General features: G+C 40.9%; 1 protein-coding gene across 1 annotated transcript in view; it reads left to right on the plus strand.

The window, feature by feature from the left end:
- Nucleotides 1-24,548, plus strand: part of col22a1 (collagen, type XXII, alpha 1) — a 306,811-nt gene that overhangs the window by 18,777 nt on the left and 263,486 nt on the right. Inside the window, exon 2 of the mRNA XM_072246143.1 lies at nt 8,119-8,685. Coding sequence (XP_072102244.1) covers nt 8,119-8,685 — 567 coding nt within the window. The remainder of the gene's footprint in view (nt 1-8,118; nt 8,686-24,548) is intronic.

Raw genomic sequence — 24,548 nt, forward strand, 5'->3', positions numbered from 1 at the left:
TAAGTGAGACCTGAAGACAATTCCTTGTGGCTCTTGGTTTGCTCTCTGCAAAGCTGAGGCACCAGCCAAAACCAGTACTGGTCTCTTCCCTGTGGTACTATTATCACCTGCAGTGATCTCATTTTTCTCCAATGATGCCACACTTTTCTGAAGTGATTCAATATTTATTCAGGAATCTTCGAACTCTTTTATTTGGAACAGAAGACAATCATGGATGTCTCCTCATCAGATATCTTAAAAAATGCACAGAGATTGTAAGCTGATACTTGGCAGCTGCTACTTGCAATAACTTCAGTGCATGGAGTTTCGCCTTGCTCTAGGTTGGTGTCATCATTCATATTAACTAGAAGCTTGTGGTTCAATTCCCCTTTCCAGAGATATCAGTGCACTATCCAAGCTGATACATAATATAGTATTGAGAGTGTCACAACCACAGACTCGGCTGCAGGGCCTGGATCTGAGGACAATGCCAATCCAAAGCCCATCACTCCTTGCTTGTGCATTGCTGCTCCGGTGATCTGCGGAACAGAGGCAGAAGCGAAGTCACCCAACTATTGGAACCATGACCGCGTGGGGGACTTCCCAACAGGCTATTTGTCCCTGCTACAGTGACCTCCAAAGTGTTGGAATGGGGCCACTCCTCCCTTCTGGCTGGCCATCCACAAACTCAACGGATCTTGGAGTTTATTAAGATCGATTTTGGTGGCTATCTACGTTCCAGGATGTCCATGATTTCATATCTGCCTGCCCCATCCGTGCTCAGAACAAGACATCATGCCAGCATCCTGTGGGTCTGCTACGTCTGCTGCCTGTGCCCCACCTCCCCTGGTTCCACCTCTCAGTGGATTTCATCACTGGGCTTCCCCCATCTAATGGAAGCACTACCATTTTGGTCATTGTGGATCAACTCTCCAAGGCTGCCCATTTCATTGCCCTCTCTAAACTCCCACTGGCTCATGAGACTGCCACCCTCATGGTTCAACATGTATACAGGCTCCATGTCTTCCCTCAGATAGTGTCTGATTGTGGACCACAGTTTACTTCTCGCTTTTTGAAGACTTTGTTTTCTTGTAGGAGCCATGGCCAGCCTCTCATTTGGTTTCCACCCCCAATCCAAAGGCCAGACTGAGAGAGTGAATCAGGAGTTGGAGACAACCCTGCGCTGCCTTGCCTCTTCCAACACCATGTCCTGGAGCTCCCAACTGGTTTGGGTAGAGATCACACACAATAACCTCCATTTGTTCTCCATTAGTATGCTTCCCTTTGAATGCTAGAAGACATTCTATCCACTGCTCTTCCCTGACCAGGAGATTGATGTAGGAGTTCCTGCTGCTGTACAGCTGATCCAGCATTACAAGCGCACATGGAGATGAGCTGGGACTTCTCTGCTGCATGCCCAGAAACAACGTGCCTGGCAGGCTGATCATCTCCGCTGACATGTGAGGCCTTCAAGCCAGGAGTGGAAGTTTGGTTGACATCAAGGAATCTTCCCCTGAAAGTTGAGAGCTGCAGATTGGCTCTGTGCTATGTGGACCATTTGTAGTGGAAAAGGCCATCGACAAGGTATCATATAGATTGTGTCTGCCTGCATCAATGAAGATCCACCCAGTATTTCATGTTTCCCAGCTCAAGCCGGTTATTGCCTCTCCCCTAGACCCAGTCACCCTACTTCCTCCTCCTCCCTGCTTAGTAGATGGTTCCCTAGTCTATACTATGTGGCGCCTCCTGGCATCTCACCGGGTCTGGGGTACGGTCCAATACCTTAAGGAGTGAGAAGGGTATAGTCCAGAGGAAAGCTCTTGGATCCCTGCAAAGGACATCTTGGACAAGTCGCTCATCCAGGACTTCCAGAAGAACCAGGTCTGTGGTACCTCAGGAGCTGCACCAAGGGAGGAGGACCCTGTCACAACCATGAACTGGGCTGCAGGGTGTATAGGCCCCTGCAGGCGGGGTGAGCAGCAGATTGGTTAATTGTGCTTTTGAATATTCACATGTCAGCTAATTACTATGGCGGTATTTAACTCCCTTCTTTCGTTGTAGCTCTTGTTGAGACTTGAGCAAAGCACAGTAACATTACACTGCCTGCTTGCATTTGGCCTTGCCTGAGAAAGTGGACTATCGAGTCGAATGATGCTGAAGACTAGCAGTATTCATTTTATATTTAGAAATTACTTTCAGCCGGAGTGTTGGCATCCAGTTTTCATGAGAGTTTTAGTTATCGGCCCCGTTTGGCCGAGTGTTATGGTTTTTTTTCCCCTTTAAAATCCTGTTTGCATTAAAATTTGTGAACTGTTGACCCGCTTCAGTATCTCTCCCTTTGCACTTGGGCCATATCTGAACATACTGACAGAGAGAGTGCTATCTTGTCAGTGACTGTGTTTTTTCAGATGAGGTGGTAGCTCTTTGTGTTCCTGCTTATCTCCTCCAGCAGCTGTCTTCAGTCTTCACACTCTCTTTCCCTAGCCTAGATCCCTCTCCTTCTCTATATTTTTCCCTTTGTATCTTTGCCTGTCTTCATCAATCATTCACCTGCCACAGTATGCCAGCTCCACCCCTGCACCCTTCCCCTGTCTATCATCTTATATCCCTCCACATCCACTAATGACCTGGGACTGGTGTTTCACTACTCCCCAGCCCCTCTTTATACTGGCCATTATGCCTCTCTTCTCTCAGGACCAATGTAGGGTTTCAACCCAAAATGTGGACAATTCCTATCATCCCTCTATGCTGCTTGACCCACTGAATTCCTTCAGCAGATTTCTACAAAGTGCTCATATTTGCAGTCTCATGGTGCTATTTTGAAGAAAAGCCAGAAAATTCACCCCAAAATCAGGGAGACAAATTATCTGATAATGATCACACTTTCGTTGTGGATCTTGCCATGGACAAATGTGTTGTTCTGTTTCTTGCGCTACAACTATAGCCATACTCCAAAGCGTTTCTTTAGCTGTAATCTTACATGGCTGAGGTCATTGAAGCAAACATAATTCCTTTTTCTTTCTCTTTCTTTCTTGATCTCATTCTCTTTTGTTTTTTTTTTCTTTCTGTTCATGTGCTAATATTGAGTATATCCATTATGTAAATCCTGTCTTTAACTGAAAGCTCGATGCGCTGCATTCACTTTAACTGTGAGTACTATTTTCAGTCCATTTTCATTTAATATAAAGAGATTATCACAAAACAGGTTGTACCTTTTATTGGGCACAGCTTTTTGCTTAGAACTGTGGCTAATAACAGGGTGCTTCATGTGCAGGTCAGTTGATTCCCTGAACTCAGCTGTGTTCATTCAATAAAAAGCAAAAATGGTACTTATTTTCAGCAAGGTGCCAGCTGGTCCATAAATTTAGCCTACTTCAGACTGATCAGAAGCCTGTGGCAGTTAATTGTAAATGCAAAATATTTGGGATCGGGCAAGAGATCTTTCAATGTGTTCTGATAGAGCGCAACCATTGGTGAGCACCATTGCAAGAACAATAATTTGTTTTATCTTGCTTTGTGTAGCTTGCATAAGGAAAAATTGTTTCAGGTATATGCTAAAATGGAGTGATCCAATATGCTTTCCTCCATCATCACAGAGAAGTTAAGTTGCATAACTCTGCTGGTGGTGGGAGAATATATCAGAACATAATTAATTCTTGTCCCTTATGGATTTGAACAATCAATTTATTGATACAAGCAAATTGTTTAAAAACTTCCATACCTTAATTCTGCTCACGATGTTAAAAACTCATGTTTTATCTGACATAAATACATCCACCTTGATCACCTTCCTTCCAGCCCGCTGATACAGTATTTAATGATGCATTGTCAATCAAAATGAATTTGTAACATATTCCAACTTCACGGTGATTTTTTTTCAGAGCGATTGGTAAAGATGAGGATTGAAGTTAAAAAGTCAAGTGATGTCTTCACCATTTAGTTCCATGCAAGGTACAAGTGCTCCTTGTACCTGGATGGGAAGTTACTTGTATTGATTTGTTATATTTGCATGTACCAAGATACAGTGGAAAGCTATTCTTGCATAACAATCAAATCATTACACAGTGTATTGAGGTAGAACAAGGTAAAACAATGACAATGCAGAACAAAGTGTAAGATCTACAGAGAAAGTGCAATGCAGGGAAACAAAGTGCGGGATCATGAGGTAGATTGTGAGGTCAACAGTCCATCCTATCATACAAGAGGTCTTGTCTGTTCAATAATCTAGTAACAGTGGGATAGAAACTCTCCTTGAGCCTAGGGGTATGTGCTTGCTGACTTTTGTATTATCTTCATGATGGGAGAGGTGAGAAGAAAGAATGTCTGAGATGTGTGGAGTCTTCGATTATACTGGCTGCTTTACTAATGCAATGAGAAGTATAGATAGAGTCCATGGAGGGGATGTTGGTTTCTGTGAGGAGCTGAGCTGTGTCCACAACCCCCTGTAGTTTCTTGAGGTCACATGCAGAGCAGTTACTGTACCAAGCCTTAATGCATCCAGACAGAATGCTTTCCATGGTGTATAGATAAGAACTGATAAACATCAATGGGACCACGCCAAATGTCTTTATCCTCTGAGGAAGTGGAGGCATTTGCTGAGGTTTTTTTTGACCATGACCTCAACATGGTTGGTCCAGGACAGGCTATCGGTGATGTTCACTCCTGAGAACCTGAAGCTCTTCATCCTCTCAACTTCAGCACCACTGAAAGTGCACTGTCCCTGTGTGTAGTCAATGACCAGCTCTTTTGTTTTGTGACATTGAGGGGAAGGTTGTTGTCATGGCATCAGCTCACTATGCCCCCTAACTCCTTCCTCCACTCCAACTCATTGTTACTTGAGATACAATCCACTACGGTGGTATCAACTGCAAACGTGTAGATGAAGTTAGTGAGGAATCTGGAAAGTCAGCCATGGGTGTACAGGGAATATGGTAGGGGATAAGGTTATTTTACAATGGTGCAATGAATAAATGTGTAGCATTTTTAGCCTTTTTCTTCTGGGTTATTGCTCTTTTCCATTCACTGTGGTGAACTGGAGAGATTAAACAGTAATGGCTGTCTCTGCCTGTAACTACTCCCATCTCACAGCAGTCCATTGCAAATATGCTACCACTGCACAGGGCCCAACCCTCACTCTCCCTCCATTCCTACTATCTGATTTTCCACATGATTTCACTTTCCTCCCACCCTAGATCAAATTTGAGCAAGGGATGATTGAACTTTTTGTGATGTCGATGTCACTGACAATACCTGTGATGATGAGACACATTCTTGAACCAATGCCATTAAGGTTATTCTGAGAATAGAGATGCCAAGTATGATCTCAGAGATACATGGGAAATACCAGCATTTAGGTCAAATGATAGTAAGGAGCATCACTCTATTACAGTATGGGAATAGCATGTGCCTTGGCGAGAAACATGCAGATGGTGGGTTCCCTACACCTGGCTGTCTTGCTGATTGAGGCTGCAGATGGTAGAATGCACCTACCACAGGCAGATCTGCATGGCATCCTCACCAGTTGGTTCACTGTGCCATCATACCATGACTTTAATGATGGCTGGGGTCCATTTCAAGGCACCTCTGGTTTTACCATTCTGTCCCCGGGATTATACTTGGCATCTCCTTTCCACAATCAGTTGGCCAAAAATGGTTTACTAACGTTGTTTGGCCTTCTCACATTCTGAACACTACTTCCTATTTTCCAATATATAGAAAGTGAGGTGGCGAAAGACCACTTATTCTCTGAGCTCTCATCCTGCCCATTGTACTCTCACTTACTGCGAGCTTCTAAAGGTTTATAAAATTATGGGGAGCATAGATAGAGTAGAGTCACAGTCTTTTTCCCAGGGCTGGGGTCTAAAACCAGTAAGCATAAATTTAAGTTGAGAGGGGACAGATTTAAATGGAACCTGAGGGGTAAGTTTTCTACACAATGTGGCAGTTATATGGACTGAGCTGCCCAAGGAGGTGATAGAATTATAACATATGAAAGACATTTAGTCAACTCCATTGGTAGCAAAGTTCTAGAGGCCAAACTCAGGCAAATCTGATTAGTGTAGACAGGCATCTGATATGGATGAGTCAGGATGAAAGACCTGTTTCCATGCAATGTGCCTCTCTGAATCCCCATGGATAGCTAATAGTTCTGGGTATTAACCAAGGAATCAAAAGATTAATTTCATTTATTTGTTTAATCTAATCGACTCCAGTGGTAGCCATTTAAATTGGTTTTTTGAAAAATAAAATCATCAGCGACTCTGCTGAAGCTTTTTGTGAAAGCACCACCAGGATGCATCTGTCACCGATAACTATGTTCAGCTGCACCTTGGCAACCAGCCGAACCCTAGATTCCAATCAGTTACGAACATAAGTTCTGGTTGTAACTTAATTCTTTTAAAGTAACAATTAATTAACAAAAATATGGCATATGTTAAATGCTATTCTTTTTAAAAATTATAGCTGTGCTCAATATAGAACATAGAACATAGAATAGTACAGCACAGTACAGGCCCTTGGGCTCACATTGATGTGCCGACCCTCAAACCCTGCCTCCCATATAACCCCCCACCTTAAATTCCTCCATATACCTGTCTAGTATGCCACAGGTCTGAGTATTTTTAACACTTTACATATAATGACAGCATCAACTAAGTCACAGGCTAAGGGATAGAAATGGCTAGAAGTTAAATCACTTCACTGTTTAGTTATTGAGAGATTGTGAACAAAACCTCATCAATACATTTCTTGGTAGATGCACTAGTGCTTCAAATTAATTCCAAGTGTGTGCATTCCTCATCTAAACCATATTGTGTTTGACTGCAGACTGCTCCAACATTTATGGTCTCAGGTTCTTAGGCTATATATTTTTTGTGTGACTGTACTTTACTGCTATCTTATATTTTCTATATGTGCCTTGTGCTGTGTATGACTGTTGGTACTCAGTTTTACACCAGAGTAACGCTGTTTCATTTGGCTGTATTCATGGGCATTCATGTGTGGAAGAATGACAATTAATCTTGAACTTGAACTTACAATGGAAATATTACAAGCACAGTTTCTTTTAAGTACAGGGGAAACTGTATTTATACCTGTTTATCACTATGAAGTGACTTTGGCGTGAGCTATACCTTTGGTTGAAAATAGGATTACCTCAATAGTCCAGCGTTGACACTGACTACTCTGACACCGATAGAAGGAATCAGTATCTTTTGTTTGGGGAAAATAGCACTTCAGGGATTGTATTTAATTTCAACCGACTTTCTAGTTCAATACGAAGAGCACAGTACAACTGGAAGAAGTGTATGACGATAAATTGAAATTAAATTTTTCATTGTTTTCTTTGAACAAAGTGAAATATTCCAACCTCAGATGACATGATTGAGACTATCTTAGGAATTGTCTGCACACAAATTTTCTACTTCATTTTCCTACAGCACACTTTGAAAATAATTTCATTGTACTTTCAATGAATGACAGATCAATGAGCGATGCTATAAGAATGTAACTTTTATTTTTGGAGCAGAACTATTGTAATATACAGTTTGCCACATTATCTACAACATTTCATCCTAATACTTAGCCAAAGGAATAAATTTTCAGAGGATGAGAAGGGGTGTTACTCCTGAATTTGTTGATGCAATGCTGCCCTCAAGATAATAAAAAGATCCAACATGAAGAAGCCTGTTAAAAGCAAATTATGTACAATATATCTACAATCATGAAGTAAGAAATTTCAGTTACTGACACAGCAAAGCATTTATATTTTTAAATTGAACATTTTAAACTTTAAACGTGAAAACAATTTTACAATTTTGAATTTTTTCTGTGAGTATTAACAGAAAAACAACTTCTGTAATATATTCAGTCTGATGAGGGCAGGTTTCAGCAAACTCTTGTGGGAGGCTGGAACTATGGAACTGCACATAATAACAGCCTTCAATTGTGTCGTACATCACTTCAAGTGGATCTCTGCTCAAAAGGAGCACAAAGGAGCTGAGTGAAAGAGCTGGGCTTTCTTTTATGTTTCTGGCTGTCACTGTTTCAAGGCAGCATGTTGCAGTGAAATGCGTTGGGGTGCAGTGCTTATGCTTTTCAATGTGTACCATGTATTACCTGTTGACTCTGATTCTTTTACAGGCTGCAAGAATGTCCACTATGACTTGGTCTTTCTGCTGGACACTTCCTATAGTGTGGGCAAGGAGAACTTTGAAAAGGTCAGGCAGTGGGTGGCCAACTTGGTGGACACTTTTGACATCGGTCCTGATAAAACCAGGGTAGCGGTTGTAAGTTACAGTGACAAGCCACACACTGAGTTCAACTTAGGTGCCTATGAAAACACAGAAGATATCAAGCAGGCTGCAGCAAGCATCAGGTATCGACGTGGGAACACCATAACTGGGGAAGCCATTGGCTACATCACTTTGAATAGCTTCTCACAATGGGAAGGCGGAAGACCCAATAATCCGAACATCCAGAAAGTAGCAATCCTCCTGACTGATGGCAGAAGCCAAGATGAAGTCTTGCCAAATGCCACTTTGGCTCACTCTGCTGGCATCAGGCTCTTCGCTGTGGGAGTTGGTGATGCCCTTAAGGAGGAACTGGAAGAGATTGCTTCCGAACCCAAATCTGCTCACATGTTCCATGTTACTGATTTCAATGCCATAGACAAGATCCGAGGAATACTACGGCAGAGATTATGTCAAAGTAAGTGGTTGCTGTTTGTTACTTGTTGGGGCACATCAGGCAAGATGTTACCTGGAGGTTTTGAAGAAGCATGTGCATACTTACAATGTTTGAGCATTCATTTTCTGATATAAGAACCTGCCATTATCCATTGGTTAACTGTAGTCAAATTGCCCAAAGCAAGGAAATATAAGAGAGCAAAAAAACAAAGGTTATCCTTGATGGAGGGTCCTGAGTTCCACGTTTAAAACTACTTGTCTAATTTAAAGCAATGCTGCTCAAAGCTTGCTGACAGATTAGGCTACTGTTGCAGGGATTGGGGTGTGGTACATGAGCTGACAGCTGGAAGGGTGGATGAAAGGGGCTGTGAATTCTGGAGGCTCTTCCTCGACTCACAAAAGATGTTGTAAATGTAAAAGCATTTGCAGAACAAGGAGATGAATTTCAAGGTTGCATATAGTATGCATATTTAAAAATACTTTGTACTTAGAACTTTGATGATGGAATGAGAGCCATGTGAAGTGTAGCTTGTACACTGGAATGGCTTACAAATTCACTGTATATTTTTGAGTAAGTGTATACACTTACTGTTGTTCTGATGTGCATTCCAAGCAATTCATTGACTAGCCTATTATTTTCATGCAGTGAATGGGCACTAGAAACAAATACTCTATTTTATCTTCATTTCAAAATTTGCTTGGAGTTCCTGCTGCTCATTTTCTGTTTAGCTGAATGATTGGTCCTTTTTATGTGCACAAACAAAGTTTCATGCTGAGTTACTCTACCTAAAGCTGGAAAAGACCAAAAAAATGAACTCTCTTCTATACCCTGTTGTTGGAGTTATGTTGGGGCTCAAATTTGGATTGCAGATGTACTAACCATCTGTCATTCTTGGCCAAAAATGAGTAGGGTAATCAAAACTATTTCTGTCTATGATTTATTTTAAGTGCCACATAGTCAAATGAAAGCTAATGACTGTTCTTTCCATTTTCAATGCATGAGAGCATCTAACTACTAGAGAAACGAACAAATTATTTAAAATAAATAATTAAAAGGCACTGCATTCATTTCCAAGGCAACAGTAGATTTTGGACAGTTAGAAATCATTTTGTCTCCATGATGTCAAAAACATGGAGTGTGATGTTTCCACGATCTGTTTTTTTATGTGGATTGTCTCACCCGTAGGATATTTGGAAAAGGGAGTAAAATAGTTTGCCAGCTCTATTTTGTTCATGGCTGTCTCCTTTAATTACTTCAAAATTTTACAAGTTATTTCGACGTTAAGTGTGCTCTTTGTTCTATACTGTTTTAGAAGGTAGTAATATAGAAGGCTAGAAACAGCCTCTTTGGTATCAAACCCACACAAGTTCTATACCATACACCTGGTATTCTTTTAGTTTAGATAATGCAGCTATCTCACACATTTACATTTGAACTTCTCAGTCCCTTTGCCTATCCATACCACTCAATAGCTTTAGTCTATATGGCTTTAAATTCTTCCCAAATATAAAATCATATGTCTTCACCATAAGTTGTTTGTGCCTTTGTATACAAGTCTGTCCACTTGAAGACTTTTTGAAATTTCAGCCCTGGTTTAAATCATAATTACATGCTGGTGCTTCTTCTATCCAATTCCACATCACCATATACAAGTAAAGAAAATATGCAATGAAGATAAACATACTTCAATTATCCATCCATATTCAGCTACCTCCACTCCCCACCCACATGTGAAGAAGGAGAAGACAAAGGATTATTGCTAAACTTAAAGGGCACCACACATAAAAGTTGCTGGTGAATGCAGCAGGTCAGGCAGCATCTCTAGGAAGAGGTACAGTGGACGTTTCAGGGCACACTTTTTTTTAAACATAGAAAGGTTCAAACAGGGAATTCAGCTATCTGAGTCACCAGTCATTTTAAAGTGTAGAACTACCACATTTTTTTTCTTACAAAGAATTAAGACCGTTGGACCATAAAACATAGGAGCAGAATTAGGCCATTCAGCCCTTTGAGTCTGTTGTACCATTCTATCATTACCCTTACTAATAAAGAAGCCATCAACCTCTACTTTAAATATACCTTCACTTTAAAGTATTCAAAAATTGGACAGTAGATCTAATAAAAACTACAGGATGAGGTGAAGGAAAGTAAAGTTAGGATGCTTCATTGTTTAAATTTACACCAAAGCAAACTCATCAGGAGATTATCTCCTTTTACGTTATAATTTTTATTATTCTAGAAGATGATATTAGAATAGCATAACCTGATCTCTGTAAACAGGTGGTGCCTAGTGCATTTGAGATGATAATTATGCAATACTGATGCAGAGTTATTTTGCATTTGTTAAACTGTTAGGAAACTTATCATTAAAATCCTATTTTAAAATTTAAATGCCATCTTTATGAGATCATTAGTATGATAAACATTTTGTCTGTCATTGATCCTGAAACTAAAACAACTGAAGAATGACGAATAATATCTGTACATTATCTTTACAAAAGTGAGGATGTATTAGGTAAAAAAGACCCTTCTCAACCCAAAACATTGACTGTTCATTCCTCTCCATAGATGTTGCTGACCTGCTAAGTTCCTCCAGCATTTTAAAGTTCAAAGTAAATTTATTATCAAAGTATATATATACCACTATATACAACAATGAGATTCATTTTCTTGCAGGCATACACAATACATCCATAATAGAATAATAACCACAATAGGATCATTGAAGGCCAACACCAACTTGGGTGTTCAATTGGTGTGCAAGATACAAACTGTGCAAATACAAAAAGAAAGAAATAATAATAATAATAAATACAGCAAATAAGCAATAAATATCGAGAACATGAGATGAAGAGTCCTTGAAAGTGAGTCCATAGGTTGTGAGAATTTCAATGCCAAAGTGAGGTTGAGTTAAGTTATCCTCTTTGGTTCAAGAACTTCATCGTTGCGGGTAGTAACTGTTCCTGAACCTGGTGGTGTGAGTCCTGAGGCACCTATATCTTCTTCCTGATGGATGCAGTGAGAAGAGAGCATGTCCTGAGTGGTGGGGGTCCCTGATGATGGATGCTGCTTTCCTCTGTCAATGTTTTGTGTAGATGTGCTCAATGGTGGGGAAGACTCGACCTGTGATGGACTGGGCCATATCCAATTACTTTCTGTAGGATTTTCCGTTCAAGAGCATTGATGTTTCCATACCAGGCTGTGATGCAGCCAGTCAATATACTCATCTATACAAGTTTGTCAAAATGTTAGTATCTGCATCTCTTATGTTTATAATTAATCCCACAGTCCATAGTACTGTATTTTTTGCCAGGTATTTCTATTTGCAATAGGAAAAGTAACAAAAGGGAGATCAAGATTGGAAGCAAATTTTCAAGCATTTGATCGTGAAATGTTGTAGCTCTGAAAATCTTCAGTCATTAGCCTGAATGCAGATGTTAACTTTTTGTTTATGAGATATTGCTAATTGTTTCAATCTAAAGGCTCAATATGAATAAGAATATAGCTCAGCCATTCACAACTCAACCCAGGTGATTCTTTTTGATTCTTTTACATACGTCAACATACTTTGAAATTACTCATGCAACCTTGCCTACTCTAATCAGTGCAACTGAGTAACATCTGTAAATTCAACAGCTGCCAGCAGCTAGTCACTTCTAAGCATTTGACCAGTCAGCTAGGCCTGACTGTACTTGGTGCAGACAGTCACTCATAATGGAAAGATTGACAATTATATTGTTAGATATTCCGTTTACCTTTGGTATTCTGGCACACCTTTTTTCCGTTTAACAGCAATAAATCATTTCATGCACTTAGGCGACTGCTATTTAAATTGTACCCTCATTTCCCCAAGATGTAGGCTTTACAGCAGAGGGAAGTTCAGGTAATTAGCTAGTTTCTCTCCACCTGCCCTTTCCTTCACTCCCTCCCCATCCTTATCCTACACCTGTCCATCAGAAGAGAAGAGATTATGTTAAAGAATGACCTCAGCCCCTAGCACCTCTCATTATACGCTGTAAGAGAAAAAGAGCTATTAGTTCTGACAGCCTGTGCTCAGTGAGGCATGTCTCTCTCTGTGTGCATACCAACATTTTGCTTAGAGGGATAAGTTACCCAACAAACTGCGCTCAGTTGGATTCAGACTTTGAAGATTTAATCTAAGCAAGGTTTTACCAAAATCAGCTGGGGCATGTATTTAAATTGAAGTCTCATTATTAAATTGACAGATCTGTTGTGCTTTCTTGGCCGGACTCAAGATTTTATACATACACAAGAAACTAAATCTGGGTAATACACAAAGTTAGGCCTAGGTTTGTGATGTGCAATTAGCTGGCACTCATTTAACCTGATTTAGGTTTTGTGCCACCTGTTTATTAACATGATTTATCCATGAACTTGGTGCTAAGCACACTGCTGGTGCATTCCTAGTGATAGAGTCCTAGAGTCATACAGCATTGAAAGAGACCTTTTGGCCCACCATGTCTGTGCTAACGATCAAACACTCACCTACACAAATCCCATTTCTCCTCCACCCACCCCTAATATTATGTCAGCTTTCAGAGTGATCTCACTAATCCTGTTTTCCCAACATTTTTCCTATTCTCTCTTGTATGATGATCAACTACATACTGATTAACCTTTCCCCCACATACACCAGGTGCAATTTGCAACAGCAATGTAACCAGTGAAATGGCTGACTCTAACTTGGGAGCAGAGCACTAAGAGAAAAACAGTGCAGACACTGAGAGAATGTACAAGCTCCATACAGACAGCACCAGTAGTCAGGCTTAAACCCGCGTCACTGGAGCTGTGTGGCAGAATCAGAAGTCCCTGAACCACTGTTTATGAGTATTTAGTCCCATTTAGAGCCATACAGGTTGGTGTAGGAATAGAATTTTAAACTAGCTCGTATTAGACTAGAGACAGATGGATTCTTTTCTTAAAGGACATCTGTAAATTTTCAAGGTAAGGTGAAAATTGCAAGTCATATTTTGTTTTATTACCAGCTTTTTTTCCATTCAAATGGCTTTTAAATTATATTTAAACTCTTCGATAGAGTCATAGAGTCATCAAGCACAGAGAATGTCTCTTTATCCCAACTGGTCCATGCCAACCACAACATCTTCCTTGCTGGTCCCAGTTGCCCACATTCAGCCCATAACCGTCCAAGTCCCTTCCCTCCAACTAACTATCAAAATACTTCTTAAATTTTGCAGTTGGACCTACCTTGATTACTTTCTCCGTCAGCCTATTCCAAGTATTTACTAGCCTCTGTGTAAAGAAATTACCTCTCAGGTCTCTTTCAAATCTCTCTTCTTATCTTTTATCTGTGCCCATTAATTTTTGGACTCCCCTGCTCTGGGTTTCTCCACATTATTTATATCCTTCTTGAATTTAGAAGCTTCTGTGAGGTCACCCTTCATTCTCCGATTCTCCAGGGAATAAACCTTTCCCTAAAACTCAGGGCCTCTAATCTAGGCAGCATCCTCGTAAATATCTTCTGCACCTTTTCCAGCTTGACAACGTCTTTCCTATAACAGGGTGAAAAAAGCTGTGCACAATACTCCAAGTGAATTCTCACAAATGACGTGTAACTGCCACATGTCCCTATTCCTAAGCTTGATGCCCTAATCGATGGAAGCCAGCATGTTAAATGTCCTCTTCACCACCCCGTCTACTTGCACAGCCGTTCTCAGTGAACTGTGTACTTATACTCCCAAGTCCCTCTGTTCCACAACACTTTTGTCAGTACCCTGCTATCCATTGTACAGCTCCTGCCCTGGTTTGAATGCCCAAAATATGTCAACTCACACTTATCCAAGATGAAATCCATTTGCCATTCCTCAGCTCATCTCCTTAACTGATCGAGATCCCTGTAATTCATTGTAATCTGATTCACCATACCCAAAACCTTCTAATTTAGTGTCATTAGCAAACTTGCTAATCATGCCATGTACATTCATATTCAAATAATTTATGTGAATAATGAATAAGGAGTCCCAATTCTGATCCCTGGAGCACTCTGCTATTAACAGGCCTCCAACCATCATTCTCTGCTTCCATCATTGGGTCAATTCTGGATCTCCTTCTCTAGCTCTCCCCGAATCCCTTGCAACGTAATCTGCTAGATCGGTCTCCTATGCAACACTTGCCAGAGGTCTCACTAAAGTCCACGTAGATGATATCCCTACCTTCATCTATCACCTCCATTTCCTCTTTGAGAACCTCTGAAAGATTTATCAGACATGACCTTGCATGCCAAAGTTGTACTGACTGTTCCAGATCTGGCCTCAACTATCCAAGTCATGGTGGATCTTGTCCCTCAGAATTCCCTCCAGTAATATCCCAATATCTGAAGTCTGGATCACTGGCCTGCAATTCTCTGGCCTGTCCTTATTGTCCTTCTTGTCCTTCTTTAAGAACACGAAAACATTAGCCACACACCAGTCTTCTGGATATTTGCTAGTGACTAACAGAGAAGCAGATACCTTTAAAAGGACCTCCACAGTTTTTTTCCTGACCTCTCATAAGGTCTAGGTGTGCACTTGGTCATTCACTAAGGCTGCAAATACCTCCTTCTTCGTAATGTGCTTACTATACGAACTCTTACACGGGATGATTGATATGTTCGTGGTCTAAGGTAGAAGGAGTCAATTTTAGAAAACCTAGCACATTTATTTTTCAAGATATTCTCCTCCTACATTTACACACTTAGTCCAGCGGTTGTGCAGCATACAGATCTTGGACCTCCAGAAAGTGCCCACAGATGGGTGATTGATAAGTTTGTGGCCTAAGGTAGAAGGAGATGCTACAGCTCTCGTTACATGCACATGCAGGTCAACTCATCTCCTTCTACCTTAGGCCACGAACTTATCAATCACCTCTTGCAGATAGAGTCATAAAGCAATACAGCATAGAAACTTATTACCTACATTTCTTTAGCATCCATGATATTCTCCTTAGTAAACATCGAGGAGAAACAGACGTTAAGAATCCTAACCATCTCCTGCGGTCTCACATATAATGGTCTCTAGGCATATCTAGTCTCTTCCTAGTCAAACCTGTACTATCAATATAACTGAGGAAACTGTTGGGATTATCTTTAATCCTGCCTCCCATCTCTATTTATACTCTCTTTTTGCCCTCCTGGTTTCCCTCCTAAGTCTGGTCTTAAACTTTTTAGATTTGTCAATGGATTCATTCTTTCCCAGTTGCCTAATTGCAATGTTCCTTACCTCATGTTCCTTCCTTCTGCTCATCAGAACCTCGATATCTCTCATCAGCCGTAGTTCCCTGAACTTTGGTATGTCTACCCTTCACCCCTGATTGGGGTGGCAGATTTGAACACGTTCTCTGGATTACTGTGCACTCAATATTTTAAACCTTTAAATTGTGAAGACAGATTGAATTCTTCTTCAGCGTTCCCTCCACTTCTGTGGGGTTTGAAGAGGGTGATGAGGCTACTGTGGGAACTACAGATTGTGCCTAAGGATAAAATGGCAGGGAATAGATAGTTTGAAAAGTGGTGCACTTTTTCCATCATTCAAACATGGCTTGTATGTGCTCCCCATAAATTACCTTGAGGTTCACAAAACCATTCTGACAGGTATATGGATAGAAAAGGTTTGGAGGATTATGGGCCAAACACAAGCAAATGGAATCAACTCAGACAGACATCTTGACCAGTATGGATAAGTTGGGCCAAATGGCCTGCCTTTTTTTTGTGCTGTACAATTTTATGAATGCTTCTTCTTACTTTAGGCTGTAGTGAACCAGAGATTCCAGGAGCCAGTGGGGATATAGCATGTTTTTCAAGGACATCTTGAGCATACTCCTTGAAACTTTCACTCTACCTGCCTGCCTGCTAATGCCATCCTGTGACAAGGGCTCAGAATAGAAATGCCTCTTTCAGGAATCTAGTGTCAGACATGAATGATGTTGTCTGCCCAACGTAACTGATGAGTGTAACAGTGCTGGGGATATTAGCTCAGGAGAGGATATAGATGTTGGTTCATTTATCTTCCAGTGTATCTGAAGGATTTTGCAAAGACAAAATTGGAGATGTATCATATCTCAATTGCCTTGAAGTGTCTATTATAGGTGCCCAGTACTCAGAAGAGGGAAAGGGTTAATGCTGCCCAGTAGATTATGAGTTTTATGCCAGGTGAGAGGTTTTGGTTTTCTAATAGCCCATTCTTCAATTGGCCAAAGGCAGTGCTGATATAATGATAATGATTTTAATCATCATTATCTTCCTTCACCAAGATAGGGGGAAGTTGTCCATATTTTTCCAAAGTCCTGCTCTGGCAGGGTGAAGTTACGTCTCTACCAGTCGGGGTGTAAGGTGCTCCTTCCCTCCACTAGCCTGAGGTCACCCTTGGGCAAGGTGTGGCACCTGCTTCGCCACCATCCCCCAACCCCAGTCAGTGTCACATGAAGCCAAGGGAGCAGGTGTTGGATGGTCATATGAGCAGCTGATGCATATCACAAGTCCTGGTTATGCGACCACTGACGCCAGGCAGACAATCTCTGAAGAGTAATAATGGCTGGGGTCACCTGTCTTGTAAAGACACTGCCCAGAAGAAGGAAATGGCAAACCACTTCAGTAGAAAAATTTGCCAAGAACAATGATGGTCATGCTAACAAAAGGGCATGATCTTAAAACTTAGAGCTCAATCACTCATGGGCTTGATTCAAGAAATACTTCCTCACACAGTGTGTAGTACTTCTTGATATACAGTGTGTAGCTGAAATCTAGAACTTTCACCCCCAAACATTGGTTGAATTACTCAGTGGTAAAGCTTTTGAAGTAAGAGTCATGGAAACAAGGCCAGTAGATGGAATTGATATCTGCCCATTAACCATGATCTAGGTTAATGTTAGATTATGCTCAGGGGTACAGTAATCCAGTTTATCCTTTCAAAAGAGCTCATCTAAAAGAAGAAATAACTTTAAGTAGGCAAGATTGCTTCCCATTCTTTATTTATGTCTGAAGTCTGAATTGGTTAAAACATTTTAAATTAGTCTATATATACATTTAGTTCGGAAACAACTGTATCATAGGCACAGATATATGGTTTTGTAGGGGTGCAGTCTTTCTGCTGGCCATTAATAATGTGGGAACTGAAATTTTCCCGTTGCTACGCCCTGAGGTACAACTCCATCAATCACATTCATGTGAGATTTTAACTCCTCAACGGAAACCATTTGATGTCACATTGAAAGATATGCTTGGTATGATTTCCAGTTCAACAGTGAGTTCCTCTGTTAGGAGACAGAAGCCGTTTAAATTGGACTGAAGGTCAAGCATACTGTATCTGAAGTGTCGTAGTATTTACTAAAGTTATTTAACACATCAATAAAATGCCATTCGACTTTCAAACAGGAGGTTATATGCTTTGGTCACTGAGTTGTCAGTTATTTAAATAAAAGTGTCATTTCTGCTTCAATAGCATCACTGTTGAGCTGCAAGAAGGAGCTTTGATTCTCACGTGCCCTTGACCCTGATTCTATCAGCTACTTGGTCTTTTCCCCCAGAAAGCATCGTGAACTTGCCAACAGCACTTATTCATTCCTAAGTCAGACTTTTTAAAATTATATTCAATTATTGTCAAGGTTATGTTTTCACATGCGTCTTTGGCTGTGTGTGTTATCTTCCTGTTTTAAAGCTGCTTCCTAATGCCTGAATTGATTTCTAAAGCAAACTTTTTGAGCCCTATATCTGCAATCTTCAGTTAATTCCATTTTCTTCATGATTTCACTGCCTTTTAATTTCATGAAGGAAATTCAAGATCCTTGCTGATGCCTCAAAAATCAATTGACAATCTCATTCGCACCTCTCTTAGGTAATATCAAACAGCGAGATATTTAATCCTGTATAATCCACTCCTTTAACTTCATAATATAGTATCTTACCCTCTTCCACTGAGGGGAAGGATAGTTTGTCCTTCATTTTGCAATTTTCTCCTTTTATTTTTCAAACCATAACTGGATTTTGAAGCCTCTTTAATGATCCGGTCCTTGAACTTGCTCCCTACTCTTTGATGTTAAAACAACATTGAGAGTCAGAGTCATGGAAAAGTACCCACACTAAAACAGGCCTTTCAGCCCTTCTAGTCTGTGCCCAACTATTTAAAATGCCCACTCCTTCGATGTGCACCAGGACCATAGTCCTCCATACCCCTACCATCCATGTCCATCCAAACTTCTCTTAAGCATTGAAATCAAGCTCACAGGCATCACTTGTACTGGCAGCTCTTTCCACACTCTCATGACCCTCTAAGTGAAGAAGTTTCCCCTCACTTTTCACCCTTAACCAATGAACTCTAGTTGTAGTCTCACCCAACCTCAGTGGAAAAAACCTGCTTGCATGTACCCTATTTTTAGCCCTCATAATTTTGTATACCTCTATCAAATCTCCCCTCATGTTCCAAAGAATAAAATCCTAACCTATTCAATCTTTCCTTATAACTCAGATACTCCAGTCACGGAAACATAATTGTAAATTTTCTCTGTACTCTTTCAACCTTATTACATCTTTCTTTGGGTCAGTAACCAAAACAGTGGACAATACTGCAAATTAGGTCTCACCAACGTCTTCAACTTAACGTCCTGTCTCCTGTATTCAATAATTTGATTTATGTAGGCCAATGTACCAAAAGGTGTCTTTACAGCCCTATCTACATGTTTTGCCACTTCCAATGAATTATAGACCTGTCTTACCAGATGTCTTTGCTCTGCAGCACTCTTCAATGCCCTACCATTCACTGTATAAGAAGTAGAAAGAAACCATAGAAACCATAGAAAAACTACAGCACAGAAACAGGCCTTTTGGCCCTTCTTGGCTGTGCCGAACCATTTTCTGCCTAGTCCCACTGACCTGCACATGGACCATATCCCTCCATACACCTCCCATCCATGTATCTGTCCAATTTATTCTTAAATGTTAAAAAAGAACCCGCATTTACCACCTCAACTGGCAGCTCATTCCATACTCCCACCACTCTCTGTGTGAAGAAGCCCCCCCTAATGTTCCCTTTAAACTTTTCCCCCCTCACCCTTAACCCATGTCCTCTGGTTTTTTTCTCCCCTTGCCTCAGTGGAAAAAGCCTGCTTGCATTCACTCTATCTATACCCATCATAATTTTATATACCTCTATCAAATCTCCCCTCATTCTTCTACGCTCCAGGGAATAAAGTCCTAACCCCTATTCAACCTTTCTCTGTAACTGAGTTTCTCAAGTCCCAGCAACATCCTTGTAAATCTTCTCTGCACTCTTTCAACCTTATTTATATCCTTCCTGTAATTTGGTGACCAAAACTGAACGCAATACCCCAGATTCGGCCTCACCAATGCCTTATACAACCTCATCATAACATTCCAGCTTTTATACTCAATACTTTGATTAATAAAGGCCAATGTACCAAAAGCTCTCTTTATAACCCTATCTACCTGTGATGCCACTTTTAGGGAATTTTGTATCTCTATTCCCTGATCCCTCTGTTCTACTGCACTCCTCAGTGCCTTACCATTAACCCTGTATGTTCTACCTTGGTTTGTCCTTCCAACGTGCAATACCTCACACTTGTCTGTATTAAACTCCATCTGCCATTTTTCAGCCCATTTTTCCAGCTGGTCCAAGTCCCTCTGCAGGCTCTGAAAACCTTCCTCACTGTCTACTACATCTGCAATCTTTGTATCATCAGCAAATTTGCTGATCCAATTTACCACATTGTCATCCAGATCATTGATATAGATGACAAATAACAATGGACCCAGCACTTATCCTTGTGGCACAGGCCTCCACTCGGAGAAGCAATTCTCTACTACCACTCTTTGGCTTCTACCATTGAGCCAATGTCTAATCCAATTTACCACCTCTCCATGTATACCTAGCGACTGAATTTTCCTAACTAACCTCCCATGTGGGACCTTGTCAAAGGCCTTACTGAAGTCCATGTAGACAATATCCACTGCCTTCCTTTCATCCACTTTCCTGGTAACCTCGTCGAAAAACTCCAATAGATTGGTCAAACATGACCTACCACACACAAAGCCATGTTGACACTCCCTAATAAGTCCCTGTCTATCCAAATGCTTGTAGATTCTGTCTCTTAGTACTCCCTCCAATAATTTACCTACTACCGACATTAAACTTACCGGCCTATAATTTCCCGGATTACTTTTCGATCCTCTTTTAAACAACGGAGCAACATGAGCCACTCTCCAATCCTCCGGCACCTCACCTGTAGACAGTGACATTTTAAATATTTTAAATATTAAAATAAAAAGTACTCTGGTTGATCTCCCAAAGTGCAACATCTCACACTTGTGTGCATTAGATTCCATCTGCCATTTTCCAGCCCATTTCTCCAATTGGTTCAGATCCCGCTGCAAGTTCTGATAGTCTTCCTTGTATCCACTACACCCCCAATCTTGGTGTCATCTGCAAATTTGATGATCCAGTTAACCACATTGTCATCCATCTCATTGATATAGATGACAAACAACAACACTCCAATCTCTGTGGCACTCCACTAGTTACAGGCCTCCACTCAGAGAGGCAAACATCTACTACCACTCTCTGGCTTCTACTACAAAGCCAATGTCTAATCCAATTTACTACCTCATCTTGAATGCTGAGTGACACAACCTTCTTGACCAACCTTCCATGAGGGACCCTGTCAAATGTCTTGCTAATGTCCATGTAAACAACATTCACTGCTTTTCTTCATCAACTTTCTGAGTAACTTCCTTGAAAAGCACTATTACATGAAGCCACACATGAAGCCATGCTGAATATTCCTAATTAGTCCGTGTTTACCTAAATACTCATATATCTGGTCTCTTACAATATCTTTCCCACTACAGATATAAAGATCACCGGTCCATAATTTTCTAGATGATATTTAGAGCCTTTCTTAAACAGCGGAACAATATTAGCTATCTTCCAATGTCCAGTATCTCGCCTGTCATTAAGGATGATTTAACTATCCCTGCTCGGTCCAAGCGAACACATTGTCAAGTCCTGGGTATTTATTGAACCTAATTTGCTTCAAGATAGCAAACGCTCCCTCCTCTATAAACTGTATAGGGACCATGAAGTCGATACTGCTTTGCCTCACTTTTATCGACTCTGTGTCCATCTCCTGAGTGAATACAGATTTAAAAAAAAAATCATTTAAGTTCTCCCCCATCTCTTTTGGCTCCCTGCATGGATTACCATTCTGTTCTTCCAGAGGACCAGTTTTGTCTTTCACTATCTTTTTGCTCTTACATATCCGTAGATTTCCTTGGGATTTTCCTTACCCTGTCAGCTAGGGAAATCTCATGCCTTCTTTAAGCCCTCTTAATTTCTTCCTTAAGTATTCTCTTGCAGTTCTTATACTCCATAAATACTTCAATTTTTTTCTAACTGCCTATACCTGCTATGCACTCCTTTTTTTCTTGACCAGGGCCTCAATATCCCTTAATAACCAAGGTTCCTTAAACCTGTTATCTTTACCTTTTATTCTGCTAGGAACAAACAAGTTTTGTACTCTCAGGATTTCACTTTTGATGGCCTCCCACTTACTGCTAAGTACATCTTTACCAGAAAACAGCCTATCCCAATCTACACTTGCCAGATCCTTTCTGATACCATCAAAATTGGCCTTTCTCCAATTTAGAATCTCAACCTGAGAACCAGACTGATCTTTTTCAATATTTATTTGAAATTAATGGCATTATGATCACTAGATGCAAAGGTTTCCCCTGCTCTATCCCATTCCTTAATAGTAACCCACACTCTCTGGTTGAGACTACTACCTACTGATGAAGAAAACTTTCCTGAACACATTTGGCAAACTCTATCCCATCCATTCCTTTTGCAGTACTAGAGTCACCCTAAGCTTTTCGGAATTTGACAGGAGAGAGAATTTCACGTGCAAGGTTCATGAGGCTTTGCTAGAATTAACACTACATTGAAACTGAAATTGTTGCCCTCAGCACAGCATTGGTTTCTCTTGTGCTAAAATATAATCATATTTTGCATGAAGCACGGCAGGTCTAATCAATGCAATGCAGCTTGTCAAGGGCAAAATGAACAAAACTCTTCCAGCTAATAGAGGGTGTTATTGCCGAATGAGTAGGTCCAGCAATGACGGCACTCATAAAGATTCAGGTGGGCAAGCAGATGAGGAACAGTCCTCTAGGAAGCATTTTTTCTCCTCTAGGAGCGAAAATGAGGTACAAAGATAAACTAGCCAAGAATATAAAGGAGGATAGTCAAAGCTTCTTTAGGTATGTGAAAAGCAAAAAAATAGTTAAGACCAAAATTGGGCCCTTGAAGACAGAAGCGGGTGAATCTATTATGGGGAACAAGGAAATAGCAGACGATTTGAACAGGTACTTTTGATCTGTCTTCAGTAGGGAAGACACAAACAATCTCCCAGATGTAATAGTGGCCAAAGGACGTAGGGTAATGGATGAATCGAATGAAATTTATATCAGGCAGGAAATGGTGTTGGATAGGCTGTTGGGTCTGAAGGCTGATAAGTCCCCGGGAACTGATGGTCTGCATCCCAGGGTACTTAAGGAGGTGGCTTTAGAAATCGTGGACGCATTGGTAATCATTTTCCAATGTTCTAAAGATTCATGATCAGTTCCTGTGGATTGGAGGGTGGCTAATGTTGTCCCTCTCTTCAAGAAGGGAGGAAGAGAGAAAATAGGGAATTATAGACCGGTTAGCCTGATGTCGGTGGTGGGAAAGATGCTGGAGTCAATTATAAAAGATGAAATTACGACACATCTAGATATCAGTAACAGGATTGGTCCGAGTCAGCATGGATTTACGAAGGGGAAATGGTGCTTAACTTACCTTCTGGAATTTTTTGAGGATGTAACTATGAAAATGGACAAGGGAGAGCCAGTGTACCTGGACTTTCAGAAAGCCTTTGATAAAGTCCCACATAGGAGATTAGTGGGCAAAATTAGGGCACATGGTATTGGGGGCAGAGTACTGACATGGATTGAAAATTGGCTGGCTGACAGAAAACAAAGAGTAGCGATTAATGGGTCCCTTTCGGAATGGCAGGCGGTGACCAGTGGGGTACCGCAGGGTTCAGTGCTGGGACTGTAGCTGTTTAAAATATAGATTAATGATTTAGATGAGGGAATTAAAAGTAACATTAGGAAATTTGCCGATGACACAAAGCAGGGTGGCAGTGTGAAATGTGAGGAGGATTTTATGAGAATGCAGGGTGACTTGGACAGGCTGGGTGAGTAGGCAGATGCATGGGAGATGCAGTTTAACGTGGATAAATGTGAGGTTATCCACTTTGGTGGTAAGAACGGGAAGGCAGATTATTATCTAAATGGAGTTAAGTTAGGAAAAGAGGAAGTACAACGAGATCTAGGTGTTCTTGTACATCAGTCACTGAAAGCAAGCATGCAAGTACAGCAGGCAGTGAAGAAAGCTAATGGCATGCTGGCCTTCATAACAAGGGGAATTGAGTATAAGAGCAAAGAGGTCCTTCTGCAGCTGTACAGGGCCCTGGTGAGACCACACCTGGAGTACTGTGTGCAGTTTTGGTCTCCAAATTTGAGGAAGGACATTCTTGCTATCGAGGGAGTGCAGTGTAGGTTCACAAGGTTAATTCCCGGGATGGCGGGGCTGTCATATGTCGAAAGATTGGAGCGACTGGGCTTGTATACTCTTTAATTTAGAAGGCTGAGAGGGGATCTTATTGAAACATATAAGATTATTAAGGGATTGGACACTCTGGAGGCAGGAAGCATGTTCCCGCTGATGGGTGAGTCCAGAACCAGAGGTCACAGTTAAAGAAATTGGGGTAGGCCATTTAGAACAGAGTTGAGGAAAAACTTTTTCACCCAGAGAGTGGTG

This window comes from Mobula birostris, chromosome 1 (genome assembly GCF_030028105.1).
Source record: "Mobula birostris isolate sMobBir1 chromosome 1, sMobBir1.hap1, whole genome shotgun sequence".
Classification (NCBI taxonomy): domain Eukaryota; kingdom Metazoa; phylum Chordata; class Chondrichthyes; order Myliobatiformes; family Myliobatidae; genus Mobula; species Mobula birostris.